General features: G+C 35.7%; 1 protein-coding gene across 2 annotated transcripts; it reads right to left on the bottom strand.

The window, feature by feature from the left end:
• Positions 1-3,459: 3,459 nt before the first annotated feature.
• Positions 3,460-16,837, bottom strand: CBLL1 (Cbl proto-oncogene like 1). Of its 2 annotated transcripts, none has more exons than XM_068972767.1 (6): positions 16,825-16,837; positions 11,890-12,057; positions 8,875-8,975; positions 8,402-8,485; positions 7,343-7,416; positions 3,460-4,760 (listed from the first exon to the last, which is right to left on the bottom strand). In XM_068972767.1, exons 1-6 carry the CDS (start codon positions 16,835-16,837, stop codon positions 3,722-3,724), a joined length of 1,479 nt encoding a protein of 492 aa, XP_068828868.1. In that variant the 3' UTR covers positions 3,460-3,721. The 2 variants fall into 2 exon arrangements, with proteins under 2 accessions (XP_068828868.1, XP_068828869.1); XM_068972768.1 differs by having other exon boundaries at positions 8,875-8,972.
• Between the last annotated feature and the right edge of the window lie 97 nt (positions 16,838-16,934).

Below are 16,934 nucleotides of genomic sequence, written 5' to 3'. Positions count from 1 at the left end.
TCATGTCCAACTCTGTGTGACCCCACGGACTGTAGCCCACCAGGTTCCTCTGTCCATGGGATTCTCCAGGCAAGAATACTGGAGTGGGTTGCCATTTCCTTCTCCAGGGAATCTTCCCAACCCAGGGACTGAACCTGGGTCTCCCGCATTGTAGGCAGACTCTTAACCAACTGAGCCACCAAGAAAGACTAGATTAATAAGAAACAGACTTAAATACAGTATTAAAGTTGGTGCTTACAACTAACTTAAAATAGGATATTCTGAAGACACAGGCTAGATTTTTAGAAAGATGTGGTCCTGACCAAGTGATAAAAACTCATGACCCACCATTGTTCATTTAAATCCTGTGATTGTGTAATGCCTAAAATTTCAAATGGGAGATGAGGAAATTAAAGTTTAATATTAAAATGTTGCTTTAAGAATTCTGCCTTAACGCTTTTCCCCTCAAAGACAGAAAACTGAAGGGGCATGAATCAAAACAAAAAATGTTTGAAAATTCAAATATTTTTATTAGTATTATTACCAAGTATTTTAACTGGCTTACCTCTCTTTCCCCTTTAAGTCTAGTATATCCAATATTGCTTTATTAGATTGTGCATATACTGTAGTAAGTAAAGTCTGCTTGGTCTAGGCCACAACTGAACAGATTACAATTACAAATCAGTAAAGAAAAATAAATCCACTTCAGTTAGAATATAGTATGATTATGTCAAGCGTCAATTAACATCAATATACCAATTTGATGGTTGATCTAATAATCAGAAAAGTGTATTTTTGTTTCAGGTACTTGAGATTTTTCCACATACTTTTTTTTTTCCATTAACGTTTTTTCAAAAATAAGTTTACATGGTTTTTCCAAAAAGTCGTATGAAAGAGACCCTTCCAGTACATCAGAACAAAGCCAAAAGCAGCTCTGTATACTTCATATCATAAAATGACCTATTTCAAGTTTAAAAATATGGTCAAATTATCTTTTCCATTTGTATTAGTGTTAGTCTCTTATGCAATAACTTGAGCAAGTGGTTTTTTACAGGGCAAAATGAATATTAAGTAGTTTCTTACAATCTTTGCAACTGATCATTTTCTCCAATACTATATATTATACTTTGAACAAGCATATCACTTTAGAAATACTAACATTCACCCTGCTGGTTAATCTCCAAAAACGTGAAATTTTGCTGTAAAAGTTGTATCGACGTGGAAAATTCTGCAGTCTCCCAAATGTGTCATCATTAGGTAAAAACTCACCTAGGCAAAATAGTATTTATGCTTTCATTTTATTGTTTTTAAGAATTAAACTGCCACCTCAGTAGTCTTTTAAGAGCAATATAATGAAACATACATACATTTAATTTAGACTTACGTCCATCATAGCTTCAAAGGCTTCCCTGAAATAAGGCTGGGATTCACATCTTTTTCCTTAAGGAAAGAAACACTAACAGTAATTTTGTTATCCTTCTACCCACCCACCCTCATTCAAACAATAACTAGATGAATTCAAGTCTAACACCATTTAACAACAAAAAAAAACTGTCTGCTACAACACATTTATCTGAACTGCCTCCCTGCATAACACATATTTCTTTAACCTAACCAAAAAATTTTAAAGCCTACGAGACTTAACATGTGGAATTTTACCGTGATAACATTTTTTTGTTCAATACATTCAATTCTAGTGAATTTCAATTAAATCAGGTGAGCTCTTCATAAATAGCTGAGAAGCTTTAAAGTGAGTTTTGTTATTTCCTATTACATGAAACCAAATTATTGGTACTGAATTTTCAATAATATTTTAACAGCTCCAAAGAGGGCCATTAAAGGTAATCAAGTCTGCACCAGTCCAAGTACCTACAGTAATATGACAGACACACTCACCACCATTTCACACTATTTCACTCCTATGCTTCTAATAACAATTTCTCATTAGAAACACCGCATTAACACTGAACTCTCAAATTGCTAGGTGTGAAAAATCACGTACTTTCACTTAAAGAAAAAGTGTATTATTTTCAGCTGGTCATGGTTGAAAGGGCCATTTATATTATTTCAGCTCTAAATTTATAGATGACTTTGCATCAGATTATCTAAAGTGAGAAACTGCTTTGCCTGTTCCTGACAGAATTAAATGGTAAATTAGCCATCAGTTCACCTCTTGTCAAAAAGAAATGTTCTAAATTTATACACTACAAACTATTTAATAATAAATGGTATCTGTATACTACACATTTCATGTTTATGTTATGCACCATTTTAGGGGGGAGGAAGTACTTCACAGGGGTGTATTCAAAGGATATATAGTAATATCCTAAGAATGTTGATTTATACATATGAATTCTGTATAAACTGTAAGTGGTCATCTTAGCTGGACTGTAACAAGCCCCTAGAATGCAAAAGCTGACTCCGAAGGCACCTTATAATGCATTGAAATTCACAATTTAGACATTACTTTTCTCTTCAATACAAAATCATCTGGTAGTCTTCACTGTTGACTCTATGCTAAAAAAATGTTCCAAGTTTTAGACTGCTTAACCAATAAAAGAAACAGGAAGTCAGTAATAGTTTTTAAATGTTAAGTTAGAGAAAAACACCTTATCATACAGTAATGAAACCTGAGCAACGCAAGTATGTGATTACAAGAACATCCTTCATTAATACAGTATTCAAATTCCTCCATGGCATTCAAATTATACTTTAAAACCCAATAAACAAGAATCCACTTAAGCACAGGATCAAATTCTACCATGAAATGAGGAATTACATAAAGCCTATTCAGCCCTAAATATTTAGTTTCAGACAATGAGCAGAGAGGAACACACTTCATCTAAAGAATACCACTTATACAGTTCTATAAAATGTTACTTAAGGTTAATAAGTGTGATGCATATGACTCCAACCATTCGGTAAAAAGCATTAATGAGTAACAGCATCCCCAACAGCTTGGAGCCTAAAGAGTTGATTACTTTGGCCCTTTCTTTCCAAAAATACAAGCAATGCCTCTTAACATTACAGACATAAATATTCTTAGTACTGGAATTTCAATGTATTTTGGTGCTCCTGAGGCTGCCTATAAATGAAAAGGCATCCAAGTGAAGTGCATTATATACCTAATATACCTCAAAATTTCAGTGCCTAAAATGTGAAATAATTTTCTACCATTTAACAGTCTGCCTTACAGTAAATTCTATTAGATTTTTACTTTTAGGATTTTATTGTAACTTTGGGAAATTAGTGGTAAAACATATGGTTTAAAAAACAGTATGTGGCTGCACTTAAGTTCACATAAAAATAGTATTTTTACAACCATATTGAAGTTTAATCCTTTTACACAGGTTAACAAAATGTATCACAAGAAAAACTTAAACATTGGGTTTAACAAAAGACGTACTTTTGAAAGTGAAACAATGGAAAAATGTTTTCAATTTTTTTTTTTTTTTTTTTTTACAAATGGTCACCTCTGGGTCAATTTACCACACTAGGGGAACAAAGTTCTTAAAATATAGCTGTGCTCAACTGAGCCACTTAACTGCACTACAGTATAGTACTTGAAATCAATCCTAAGGTCAAGATTTAAAACCATTTTAAGAGACAAGACCCTAAGTGTTGTACAGCCACCTCAGCAAGAGGCGCTTTTCCTTCCCCGAACAGTCAAAGCTTAAAGAAAAGATTGACTATACATATAAGTTTTGTTTCCTCATCATATCATCAGTTCAGAATACTATTATCATTGGTAATACGGTCTATATCTTGTCTGATCTGGATGATGTGGTCCAGGTAGTGGGGTTTGAGAAGGCGGACCCTGCATTCGTGGAGGAGGAGGTGGCCCTCTCGGTGCAGGCCATATACCAGGACTCATTCCCCCTGGTTGTGTAAATGGAGGGCTCAGAGTTCCTTGATCTTCAGTGAACTGGGGTAAAGAGTTGGGATTGTAATGGTGAGGAGGGGGTGCAGTTACAGGTGGACCACCATGTTGAGGTGGGGGAGGTCCTGGAGGAGGATGATTCATATAAGGTGGCATCTGGGCAATAATATGTCCAGGGGGAGGGGTAATTGGTGGTGGAGCAGAGGTCATTGGTGGAGGTGGAGCTTGGCTATACACCAAGTGAGGAGTACCTGCAGCCTGGGGAGGATGTGGCATTGGATGGCTTATTGGTGGTGGAGGAGGTGGGGGTGGTGCATAATGTTGCTGTGGAGGCATAATATGATGAGGGTGCGAGACCACTGGTTGACCCTGATATTCAGGATGATGGTGAGCAGGTGCGGGGGCAGGAGGTGGTGGTTCTCTAGCACCTGGATTTGAGTCATCCTGAATAGGGACAGTTATTAAATTGCTGTGTTTTCTTGTTGAAATACGAAAGGTTTCCTGACTGACTGAGCGAGGTGGAGGAGGAGCCATGGACAATTCAGCTGGAGGAGCACGGATATCCTCGTGTGGCTGATTATAGTGCTCGTGGGGCACATGTTGCAAAGGAGGTGGTGGCATCATGATGTGCTGCTTTGGCGGAATATGGCTCATATGGTGCTTGTCTGGCGGCATGATAAAGCGATCGGGGATTTCAGCTGGTGGTGGGGCAATAGGAGGAGGATGAACATTTTCAAGTGAAGCCCGGGTAACAGGTTTTCCAGCTCTCATATGGCGGTGGTTGATATGAGCCTGTAAGTCTCTCTGAGACAAGTATGTTCTCTTGCACCCTTGAACAATGCTACACATGAAGAGAGAACCTCGTGTACACTGCTCAATTCGCTGCACAGGATCACTACAGCTAAATCAGAAGGGGAAAAAAGTTTGATTTACTAAAAACAGACTATAAAAATAAGGCACTAAATTTCAAAGATATGACTAGTTTTAAATTTTAATATGGAAAACATTGCAAAAAGTTCACAATTAAAAGTTATAGTTAATGTAAGTGAACCTTTAATCTTTTCCACTTTGTGGTTTGTTTGCTATTAAGCATCAGCATTTCTGTCAACATCAAAATTCTTAAGAAAAAAATTTAAAGTGTTTATCAAACAGAGTAGGTTTGAAGCAAAACCCTTTTCTTACCAAGATTTAGAATTTATCTGATTTCACAAACAATTCTATGTTTTGATTCCGTGTGCAAAAAACCCCAAAACTCCAGGAAGGGCAAACCAAAGGATCTTGTCAGAATCACAAAATGCAAACCTGTAGAGTATTTATTGACCAGTAAGCAATTTTCTGAGCAAATAATACTACGTAGAAGATACTAAGTGAAAGGTGTTGTAAGAACTACAAAAATAAACAGGATCATCCTAACCATCAAGGTTCTTAATATTAAACAATATTTTAAATTCAAACCATGAATGCCAAGAGTCCTTTCAAGGAGGGGGTCTTCCTGAATTGTCAGACAAATCTACTACTACAAAGTATTACACACTCCTACTTTTCTAAATTATAAACACTAAATTTAACTCAATTATTTTCTTAATAAGTCAGGGTCAAATTGTAACTATTCTTCATCTGCTGTTTTTTAATCCACTTTTGCCTTTAGAAGGCTTCTTGAAACAACAGAAAGAAGACTTATCTAGGAATTGGAACTGGGACCTAGTATTGGCTGAGATCTTGGAGAAGTCATTTAAACTTTGTTTCTTTATCTGTAAAATGGGTTATAACATCTAATCTAACTCATAATGCTTTTATATAGACTTCACCCTACTTAAAAGAACATTTGAAACATCAATGAAACAGTGAAAATGACAGGTCTTAATGATTAGTTAAGCACTAAACACGTATAAGCTATCATCATTGAATATGTGGATCAGGTCATATGACCTGTATCAAATGGCTCCATATTATTGATTTGGAGTAGTGGCTGGTGTTTCTTCCTCACTGTAGGCTGGTACTACTTCTTCATACTTAGGAGGCTTCCCTTTAGTGGCCATTTGGCACACTTCTCATTTTTTGCTTCTAATTTGCTATAAACTCTGAAATAGCTCCACAGTAACAGGATTGGGAGGTGGGGTGTATTTCTTTGGGTGATGCTTAAGCATTAGTATATAATATTTACATTAATTAGGGTTGTCATTTCTTCACTTTCTGACCCAGGTCTGTTAATCCAGATAAGCTTTTGTTTTAATATCCCTAACAGCCAACCAGTGATATGCTTACTGAAGTTACACTGAAAAACTTGAAAACTAAATTCCCTTTTAAATATTAACATCAAAACACTTACATAAAGGAGAAAACCTTCTGATGTCCTCTACATGGTGTTTTACAACATCCAAAATCCCTTATCTCAATGAGGCAATCAAATTTACTATAGAATTTAAGTGGATGTACACTGTGTTGGAAAATCAGGCACTACAGAAAATGAGGCAAATAGTGAATATGCACTGTCAATTTCCTAATTCTTTTGAATTTTAATTCTATTGAGAAAATACTCTTTAAACTCACACTATAAAATTTATAATATATGACTTTAAAGGCCTAATAAAATATGCTAAGAGAATTAGTTCTTACTGGTTTGTGAATGAATCTTCATTCTCTCCCACAGATGCTAATCTTCCCACACCATCAAAGAAAACTATCCCTTACAACTGTCCACAATTTTATCAACTAGTATTACAACCCTTGGGATAGGTTCTAACTTAGGTTATAAGTGACCTAGAAAGCCTACAGTTGTTCCCAAAGAAGTTTCTCTCAAGGTTTTTCTTAAATCTTCTATCAGGGGTTCTGAATTGATATAAAAATTCATAGTTTATTCTGGATCCTTACCATTCCCAAAAAGATCACTATCGATCAGCACCTCCCTATGGTCTTAATTTGTCTGAGCCTATCTTAGAACATGAAGGTGTTCTAAGATGTACTCAAGACATAATCAGATTTGAAGTCAATAAATAAAGAGTTTATACTTACATAGTACTTGCTATCTGCTACTCATTTACTTCTAATAATAACCCAGGGAGGTAAGTACTATTATTAGCTCCATTTTACAGATAAAGAAATCATCTATGTGACATAGTTAATAAATCACAAAATAAAGATTTGAATCCAATAATTCTAATTCCAGAGTCTTTGCTCTAATTCACTACGTGATACTACCTGTCTAGCATCCCATTAAAATAAGAAAGTATTTTTGGTTTACAATGCTAACTTTGTGATGTATTTAATATTGTTATTTTGGCCAATGTGAATTAACTGATAATAACTAATTAGCCCTATCCTAAGGAGAAGGTTATAGTCAACTCTAGGTTCACAGAGAAACATTTGCCAGGTCTACACACTTGACATCTTGCCAATGGTCTATATCATATCCTCACCTTTAACCTAGATCATAAATCATTATATCACAATCCTTATTATTTAAAAATTTAATGATGATCTTACCCCGGACACATCTTATCTCCCTTTTTTTCATGTAAAATAGCACAGTCATAGCAAAACACATGCTTGCATGGAATCTGCAAACAGAGACATGTTACAGTTAATATTCTAGAGCAAATTAAAATATTTCGATAAAAAGCAACAGTGAGCACAGTGACCTAGACATGGAAGGTACTTGAGAACTGTTGGTTAAAATGAACATATATTAAGTACTAGTTACATAAAAGCAACAGTTAACCTTCTTCAGTCACAAAGCTCTTTGTGAGAATGCAATGAAAACTTCGGCCCTTCCCCAAAAAACATATACATGCACATTCATGGTTCCTACAGGTTAAAAGCTCCTGAAGAATACTGTACAACGTTTCACCTAATCCTATCATCTCCACAAAGTATTTCATGGCAGTGAAAGAACACGTATCCTCTACATTTAATATAAGCAGCCTTCTTCCCTGGTAGTCTTAAGTTAATGAACTTACAAATATTTAAAATAAATCAGAAGGACACAGTAAAATAATGTTACACTATTTTAAAACTCACAATTCATTACTGTTATTTAGTTATGCCACACAGCAAAGCAACAGTGCAGAATCCACGGCTTCTACCACCACAGATTTAACAGTTAATTCAATTTTTTTCCAACAAAAATGTAAAACTATCTTTTCATATATGAAAATTACTATAAAATTACAGTATTTTAAGTGCTTAGAATACCCAGAAATCATAAATAATATTTAATTCAGTTTTATATTAAAAATTTTAGCCTTTAGAAATAACTAATTCTGTTAAAGAAAAAAAATTTTTTTCCTTAAGGATCAAACCATTCAAAGAAATTAGTTTCAGAATTCGTTTCCTTAATTAATATTTTATAAGCAATCCAAGAATCTGTCAAGATAATTTTATTAAATGCATATTATCCCCAAACTTTCCCTAGCTATTTTATACTTATTCATTATAAACTTTATTGTTAAACAATAATAAATCTATCTACTTAAATTTCAGAGTTCTCATCTCTACACAAATATATAAATTTATAAAAACAGAATTTAACTTAGTTATACTTACCATTCGCCCATAAATTTTAATAGGTAATCCACATTTGTCACAGAAATGAACTGGAGTATCATCCTTTTCACCTAAGATGTTTATCTGTTGAAATGATAAATTAAAATTTCCTTAAGCATTTCTAAAAATTATGTCTATAAATTACACAATGAATTGGTTAGTATAAAAGTTACTAAAACAATTAGAAATGAATATCTTTTGGTATAATACCACATATGCCACATTATCTGGGCAACCATCAGTTTTGGGTTTTTTCCCCCTTTGACAGTGTTATTACTTATTGATTTTACTTGACATCACTGAAAATTACTTCAGATCATTTTTGGAAATATGGCATTAACAAACGATTTATGGGTAATGAAAGATATAATTATAATAAAAGTTCACACTATTCTTTATGCAATCTAAATTGTCCTAATAAAGCATTTAAAATATTTTATTGTTCTAATAAATTTTTTTATTTTTACTTATACCTGAAAGTCCCAAAAAAGGTGTCCAGGAAATCTTCGTTGATTTCCAAACAGTTCACCCCCTTTACAGTCATACCGTTCTTCTTCATTATAATCAAATCCTTCTGAGGAAACAAAATGTTACCTATTAACTTTTTACATCTCAAATTTCATTTTGGAAATACAGGTACACAGACCTGTTATTTCTATTTTGTACATGGACAAAATAGACCTGTTCACTGACACCTTTCAAAGCTCCTCTAAGAACAGCATAATCAAGTCTTACTAAACAGCTGCTAGAAATGTAGTCCAATTCTCATGCCTGAGAATACTGCAGTACTGGAGACCATAGCAACACACAGAGGCCGAGCTAAGAAGGGATCTCTGATCTCTTCCCTCCTATTCAAGAGCTCATATTAACCCACCAGACTATTTCTGGTATAAAACTACTAATAATCACCATCATGATTATTACACAAAAGATACTGATTGTCATTTATTCCAATCATCTATAAAAGTGGTATTACATTGTAACTGGTATTAGTGCCAAAAGATTAACAAAGAATTCTGCAGGCTTTCTTCTTATGACTTAGAAAATTAGGTAACCTCTTCTTCAACTTTAAACTGAATCTGATTTTAGAAATCTCAACATACTTATACTTCATCATTTCAATTAAAACCTTTCCTTGGTTATTCACCCGAATAGCAAAATTTATATCCTACCTACAAGTCTCCTCCCCTACACTGTATGTAGCAGTATCAATAAACTTCAAGATAAAGATCAAATAGGCTCAATTTCTCTGACCTGATTAAAAAGTTGATGGCAATCCTCTCATCTTATACAAAAGAAAGGAAAATCAGTGAACAGTCTGATGGGGATTCTCAGTAGAATTCAATTACCTAAAGTAAAGCTGAGAAGACAAATCTATCCCTCCAATATGCCAGGCTTCTCACGACTTTTGGCCCTAGAACTGGTTAACATCTGCAGACAGACACACAGGCACAGATGCAATAATTTCTTGAAGCTGATACTGATACACCAGTGTACTGCTATCTAATTACCTGCAAAACCAATGTAGAGTTCTTCTAAGTTCCATCTGAGTGACCCTAGGCTCTTAGATGGCCCATTTATACCTTATAAAAGCTGCTGTCATCGAAAACTCAAAATAAGGAAAGTTAATTTTTCTACTTATCTAAAACTCAGAAAATTATTGAGCAGAACAAGAGCTAAGAAAATCATGAGCACATTATCATTATCCAGAGTGGTTCAACCTATACTCCCATCATTAAACTATACATATATCTGTATAGATAACAAAGCAGCAGCTGCTGCTCCATCAATAACCTAGGGTACTCTGTCTTTGGCCTTTCTAGTTTTAAAATAATTTTTTGAAACTATACAGTAATGTATAAATAAATTATTGTCTAACAGTAAAACAATGCAAAAAAGCTAAAATCCCCTTTCTAGCCCTTTCCTCTCAGATATCTCTTCATCCCCTCCCACTTCAAGTCACACCCCATTTTTGTTTTAACAACCAAATATACATCCATAAAAGTTCCAAAGCCACGATCAGCAAACTTTATCTGCCTAAAGACCAATTAAGTAAATACTGCCATACCTGCAATTACTCAACTATGCCAATATAGTGTGAAAGCAGCTATGCGTGGTGCGCCCTAAGCTCAGTCATGTCCAACTCCTTGTGACCCCAGGGACTATATACAGCCCACCAGGCTCCTCTGTCCATGGGATTTTCCAAGCAAGCACACTGGAACAGGCTGCCATATCCTACTCCAGGGCATCTTCCCAACCTAGGGATCAAACCCGAGACTCCTGCATTGGCAGGTGGATTCTTTACCACTGACCCACCTGGGAAGCCTGAAAACAGCCAGACAATACGTAAAAGAATGGGCATGCATGTGTTCCAATACAACTTTATTGATAAAACACAGCACTGGATTTGGCCCATAGGCCATAAAAACTGTTTTATAATCGAGAAATGGTGAAAGGCCTTTCTAAGGATGACATAAAACCCAGAAATTCAGTAGAAAAGACTGAATGTCTGACTACAAAGAATTGTCAAGCTTCTCTACAATAAAAATTTTATACATAAAATTCAAAAGACAAATAGAGAATATACACAACATATAACAAAAGCCAATTTTGTTAATCTATAAAGAACTCATAAAAATCAAGAGAAAGACAATCAAACAGGAAAAAAATGGAAAAGGATATGAACAGATAGAGCCTAGAAAAAAGAAATGACCAATACTATGGAAACATACAGCACCACTCATAAATTAAAGAAATGCGTATCAGTACAAAAATCTGCAAAGGATAATAGTACCAATACTGGTGTGGGAGTATAAAGTGATGTACTATTTTTTAAGAACCATTTGACAACATCTATTAAATTCTAAAATGCATAAATTCTAAATCCACCAAGTTCTAAAATGCCCAAATTCATGCAAAATTTAAGTTTCAAAATACACATACTAAGGTGTGTATTCTACAAAACATACATACTAAATAAATAAGGACACTTATTGCAAAATTGTCTTTAACAGCAAAATGTTTTAAAAAATTGTTAAAATAAATTATGGTATATCCATAAGTGAAATACCTAAACCCATCTTCTTAAATAAGATATATCTGAATCTGAGAAAGTGGAATCTCACATGCATCTTACAAAAAAGGGGGGGGGGGGTGCCAGTTATAAAGCAACTATGAAAATGTCATACCAGGGATTATTTGAGGGGAGAATAAAAATGGGAGGACAATTTTACTTTAGTATCATGTTTTCTGTGATACTGTTTAGATTTTTCTAAACAATAGACAGTGTTACTTTCAACAACAAAAGAAAATAAAACAATATTTATAAAGGGATAGCAAGTAAAATATGCCAAAATGAGAAGTCAAAAGACTGAAGAAGAGAATATTTAAGATAAAAAAAGAAGTGGCTAAAAGTAAATAAACTCACATGGCTTATTTGGTGGAATCAGATATAAAAGAAAGACTTTTGGACCTGTTAAACACATTACCTTCATCACCAGCTGGAGCCTTTGCAGGCATCCTGTTTAGAGTCCTTGGAGTTCGAGGTGAAGCTTTGGCTTTGTTCCCTTGTTTGGAGATGAGCTTTATAGGAATTCGTCTTCGAACATCAAGACCACCCAATGATCCAGAACTATTAGTGCCTTGTAACTCATTGTCTATGTTAGGAAAAAAAGTTGTAATTTCTTTTAGGTTTTCTTTTTGAAGGTTATTCTGCCACAGGTATTAAAGCAATATACCCAACATCATGAAGGGCTGAGTATCTGATTTTAAATACTATGCTATGTAAGTTCAAGTACTAATTTTCTCTATTTTGGATAAACTCTTAAAGCAATGTTTTTTAAGACATGGAGCCCTTTAAAAAGTTGACAAAAGTTACAGAACCCCTCCCTAAGAGGATGGACAATAAAATTTTCCATGTAATTCCAGAGGGGTTTATAGAAACATAAAATCCTTCATGAGCCTAAGGTAAGAAGCTCTGTCTAGCAACTGTAAGATTGTTTTTTTTTAAAAGAAGGAATAAAAGGTAAAGAAAGAACAGCAAAAAGAAAGAAAACCATCATTTCCATCAAGCATGCAAAGTAGGCACTCAATGAATTCAGTAATCTGCATCAGGACAATCAATACTGGAAACACAAACTAACACTGACAATGGTAGAATTACATAAAAAATACCCGGAAAAAGGAGTTAGTTTTAGGGATGTGATTATCCTGTTCGGTGTAAAATAGTTTTTCTAAAAAGCATTCAGGAATATAGTAAAAATTACCACACAATTTAGTAGTAAACACAGACACTAATGTACTATTACATTTCCAGATGTACAGGTGACTGCGTTATTCTTAGTCAGCACTGTAATGGTAAATTATAGGTGAGGAGGATGCAAGATTTCTATACTTCAACTAGGCCTAAACAACTGACACTTTCTATGTCTCTGTTATTAGCTTACGAAATAAATTTACTCATATCCTATGAGTAATATGAGCATTATTTCATAGAACTGACTCTATTTTAAGATTAAAAGCCACCTTTTTTTCAAGTCCATGACATATTACAATCCAGAAAATATTTACCTTTATCTGCTAAAAGCAGAAAGGCAAATGTCCTAAAGTAGGAAATGCAAATAATTTAAAATAGTAACATTTTAAACATGACAATTAGTGAGCAACGCTATGTAACTGCCACTGCAGGAGACAGCACAGAGACATAACCAAACTATCCACATGAAATTCACTAAAGCCAAATTTGGAAGTAGTATCCTACCCAGCAGTAATGATCTCTAAGGATACTAGAATAACACATAGATTTGCACTCTTTCTCAATAATACACAGAACAAAATTCAAAATCAGTCCTTAATTATTAATTTAAATATCTTTCAGTCTGCTTTCTAACATTATTTTCATAACAGCTAATCTGCAAAAAAAAAAAAAAATCATGGGAATGGGAATACATGGACAGTTAAAAGTCTTAAACTAGGATAAATCCATCTTGATTTAACTCTCAATACTTCACAAATGTATCAACAATCAGATAATGCTTTCATCTGCTTTCACTCCAGTTGCATTTAGTTGCTAAATATCTACAAGCAATGAAGTAGCAAAAAGATAATAATGTATTTCATCTGCTTTGACTCTAGCTGTGTAAAGTACCTGCAAACAATGTAACAGCAAAAAGGTATGGCAGAATGAGTTTTTTTTTTTTTTTTTTTTTTGCTTGGAAGGTATTCCTGATTTTTCAATGAATTAAAAAAATAGCAAGTTATCAGAGACAGTTCAATGTCATCTTTCCCAAAGTAAAAGGACTCTGAACGGTTTTTCCTTGGTGAACAACACTTCATTACTACAAGTCCTTTTCACACTACCCTAGACATCCGAAGTCACAATTATGACTTTCAAGAGCCTGCTGCCCTCTAACATCTTGCAGTCTGCCTCAGACTCCAAGTTCAAGCTGTTAACAGTGACATCACTCTGGGTTTATCCTGGGGGGTTTTATTATGAGTCAAAATATACAGTATATATGCAATATATTCAACAATATATTTAGTTGAATATCACAACTAAAAACCCTAAAACCCTAACAATGAAAAGTCCTTGGATATTATAGAGAGTGAGAATTAAGGATGTAACCACTCATATGAAGTGAAATCCACTGTAAAAGGCCTAATATGGAATACTGTATCATATAGGTTTTTAAAAGATTTGTGCAGAATTTTATCTTGAATTAAAGGAATCAAGAAATATTTTTACAAAATTTAGGTTACAGTTACAACTAAGTGCTAACTTTTAGAATGGCCAAAGACTCAATCAAGTGTTAATTAGGAGTTTCTTGAAGTAATTTTCTATTACAATACTACAGGATAGCCTTCATTTTATGACAGACAATTTCAGCACGTTCACAAAACCAGTCATTTTTGCATAACATTCGAGAGTTCCATCAATCTCCCCAAGGGCCTTTTTTAATCCTTTGATATTAGAATTTTCCTTTTGAGATGGCTATCCTGCCATGTGTTCAATTTACTGGCTATCTGGCACACCCTCATTTCCCAATGATTTTATTTGTGATTCAATTACCAAATTCACATTTATGAATATCATGAAAACTTGAATATTTTGTAAGGTCTGTAATCACAATCAGTATACAACATTTAATACCATTTTCTGACATGAAACTGGTAAGGACACTGCCTTATAAGGAAATTAACTAAAAAAAAAAAAAAAGAAAAGAGGTTCATGTTAAGCAGCAGGGATATCTGAGCAGGAACTATTTTTTCAAGAGGTCAGTTCATTAGTGAGTATTTTCATGTTAGGATGACTTTTACTTTCTTAGGCAAACTTTTAACTTAGAAAGTAGGATAATAAATACTCAGATACACACCAACCCACATTACAATTTCCTAACATAACATTTTTAAACTGTGAAAAGTGCTTGACTCTCAATTCCAGTAACAGGTTCAAATGAGAAACATTTCGCTAACGTGGCACGTTTGCTTCTCTAACACCAAGATTTCATGGTTTCAATTCTATAAAAGCTCCAAACACTAGAGTTCCCTAGAGCCTGCTGCTAGGCCCTCTTCTCTACTGTTTTCCCGTTCCTTAAGTGATCTCATCCATCCTCATGCCTTAAAATCATTCCAAACAAACTGCCCTATGATTTCCACTTGACATCTCCCCTTCTATGTCCCAACAAACACCTCATCCTTAGCAGTTCAAAGTCTTGTTGCCAAATTCCCATTTGTCACCTCTACTCCATTAAAAAAAAAAAAAAAAAAGGTATTTTTCTCCCAAGTCTTCCAATAAAGGACACCACTCAAAAACTAGAACCCTACGCACCTTTTCTTTCTCTCACATGCCTCCAAACCAATCCACCAGGGCCTGAGTCCTACCACCAAAATATTTACTGAATCTGCCCATTCCTGTTTTTACTAAACCAAGCCACCGTCACTAAACCAAGCTTCCCTTCTGGTCTACTGCAATCACTTCCTAAATTTTCTATTTATCTTGCCTCCTTCTCTTACACCATTCTTCATACAACAACCTGTTATACTTTAAAAAGAGATTATGTTCCTCCTCTACTTCTGTTCAATGGCTTCATACTGCACTTAAAATAACACTCAAATCTTTTCCATGGACTTCAAAGTCTTGCACCACCCGACTCATGCCTTCCTTACCAATCTTATCTTAGGGCTCTTTCCCTCTATGTAAGTGCAGCTGATTGGTTTTCTCTACATTTCCTCCCTCAGAGTCTTAGTACCTGTTATAAACATTTTCCACTTGATTTATGCCAAGCTGGATTCCTTTCATCCATCAGATCACAGCTTACAAATGTTACTTTCCTAAAAAGACTTCCTGACCACCGTCTCTGAAGCTTCTACCTTCCACAGCCCCATGTCTTCTTCAAAGCCCTCATAATAATCTGTATTTCTAAACACTTGTTCATTGTGGTTTTCCCAATAGAACGTAACTTCCCTGAGGACAGGGACTCAGTTCACCTTGTTTATCATTCCACCTCCAAGCCTAGAAGAATATGTGTATATACATACGTGTATGTGTGTGTGTATACATACACACATAACGTGCGTGTGTGTGTGTATATATATATATGAAATTAGGTAGACAGTTGATGACTGAGGAATCCTAACTAATACGTGATACTGGAAAAAAGCCTTTTATCACCCTACTAGTAATACAGCTGATAAACTGAACGGAGCAGTATCTAACTCCAAATGCACTCATTCAACATCCAAAAACTGCAAGGGAGCAAAAGACAAAAAACACTTAAGAAAGAATGGAGCCATTCTTACTTGGAGAAAGTGATGAGAATATCTTGATTTTAATCTCAAGACTGGTGGTTAAGGACCACAGATGAAGCGCGGGGCATGCTACAGGCTTAAGCAGAAAAGCTGCTCCCGGTATCATTCCAAACACCATATCCAACTCCCTTGTCCCACCTCTAGTCCAAGAAACACCGGAGAGACAACGACAGGCAGTGACCATCGCAGCACCCGCCCAAAGCTGATTGAAACAGCAGGAAGTCTCTAACCCACTCTAGCACATCGACTCGCAGCGTAATGACACTTCCCAGACTCTCTACCCGCCAGTCCCCATAACGTAGGGCAGAGCACCCAAAATGAGGGGGAAAACTGCCGGCGCTCTCTCCTCTCCGCGAAGCCCGCGCCCCCCGCGGTGCAGGCTCCGGGCTCAGGAGCTGCCGTTGCCGGCACCGAGGCTGTAGGTACCACATCGGAGGGTAGGCCAGGAAGTAGCAGGCCCTGGCCGGAGACGGGAAGGGGGTCTGTGAGATTCCTTCCTCGCCGCCACACCCCAGTGCTGTAAGGCGAATGTAACCCCTCTATGTTCGCTGGGCGACCAGTCCCAGGCCGGCCAAGGGGGCATGGAAACTGGACCCCCACTGCCTCCGCCTCCTTACCAGTGTGATCCATGATTCGACTCGCAGGGCACAGTGGGAGCGGAAGTCAACCGCGCCGGAGTCGCAGGGAGCGCGTGCGCGGTACCTTCCGGAGCCCGGGAGGCGGAAGT

The sequence above is a fragment of the Capricornis sumatraensis genome, chromosome 5, assembly GCF_032405125.1.
Source record: "Capricornis sumatraensis isolate serow.1 chromosome 5, serow.2, whole genome shotgun sequence".
Lineage (NCBI taxonomy): Eukaryota > Metazoa > Chordata > Mammalia > Artiodactyla > Bovidae > Capricornis > Capricornis sumatraensis.
This window is presented reverse-complemented; position numbering and strand designations above follow the sequence as displayed.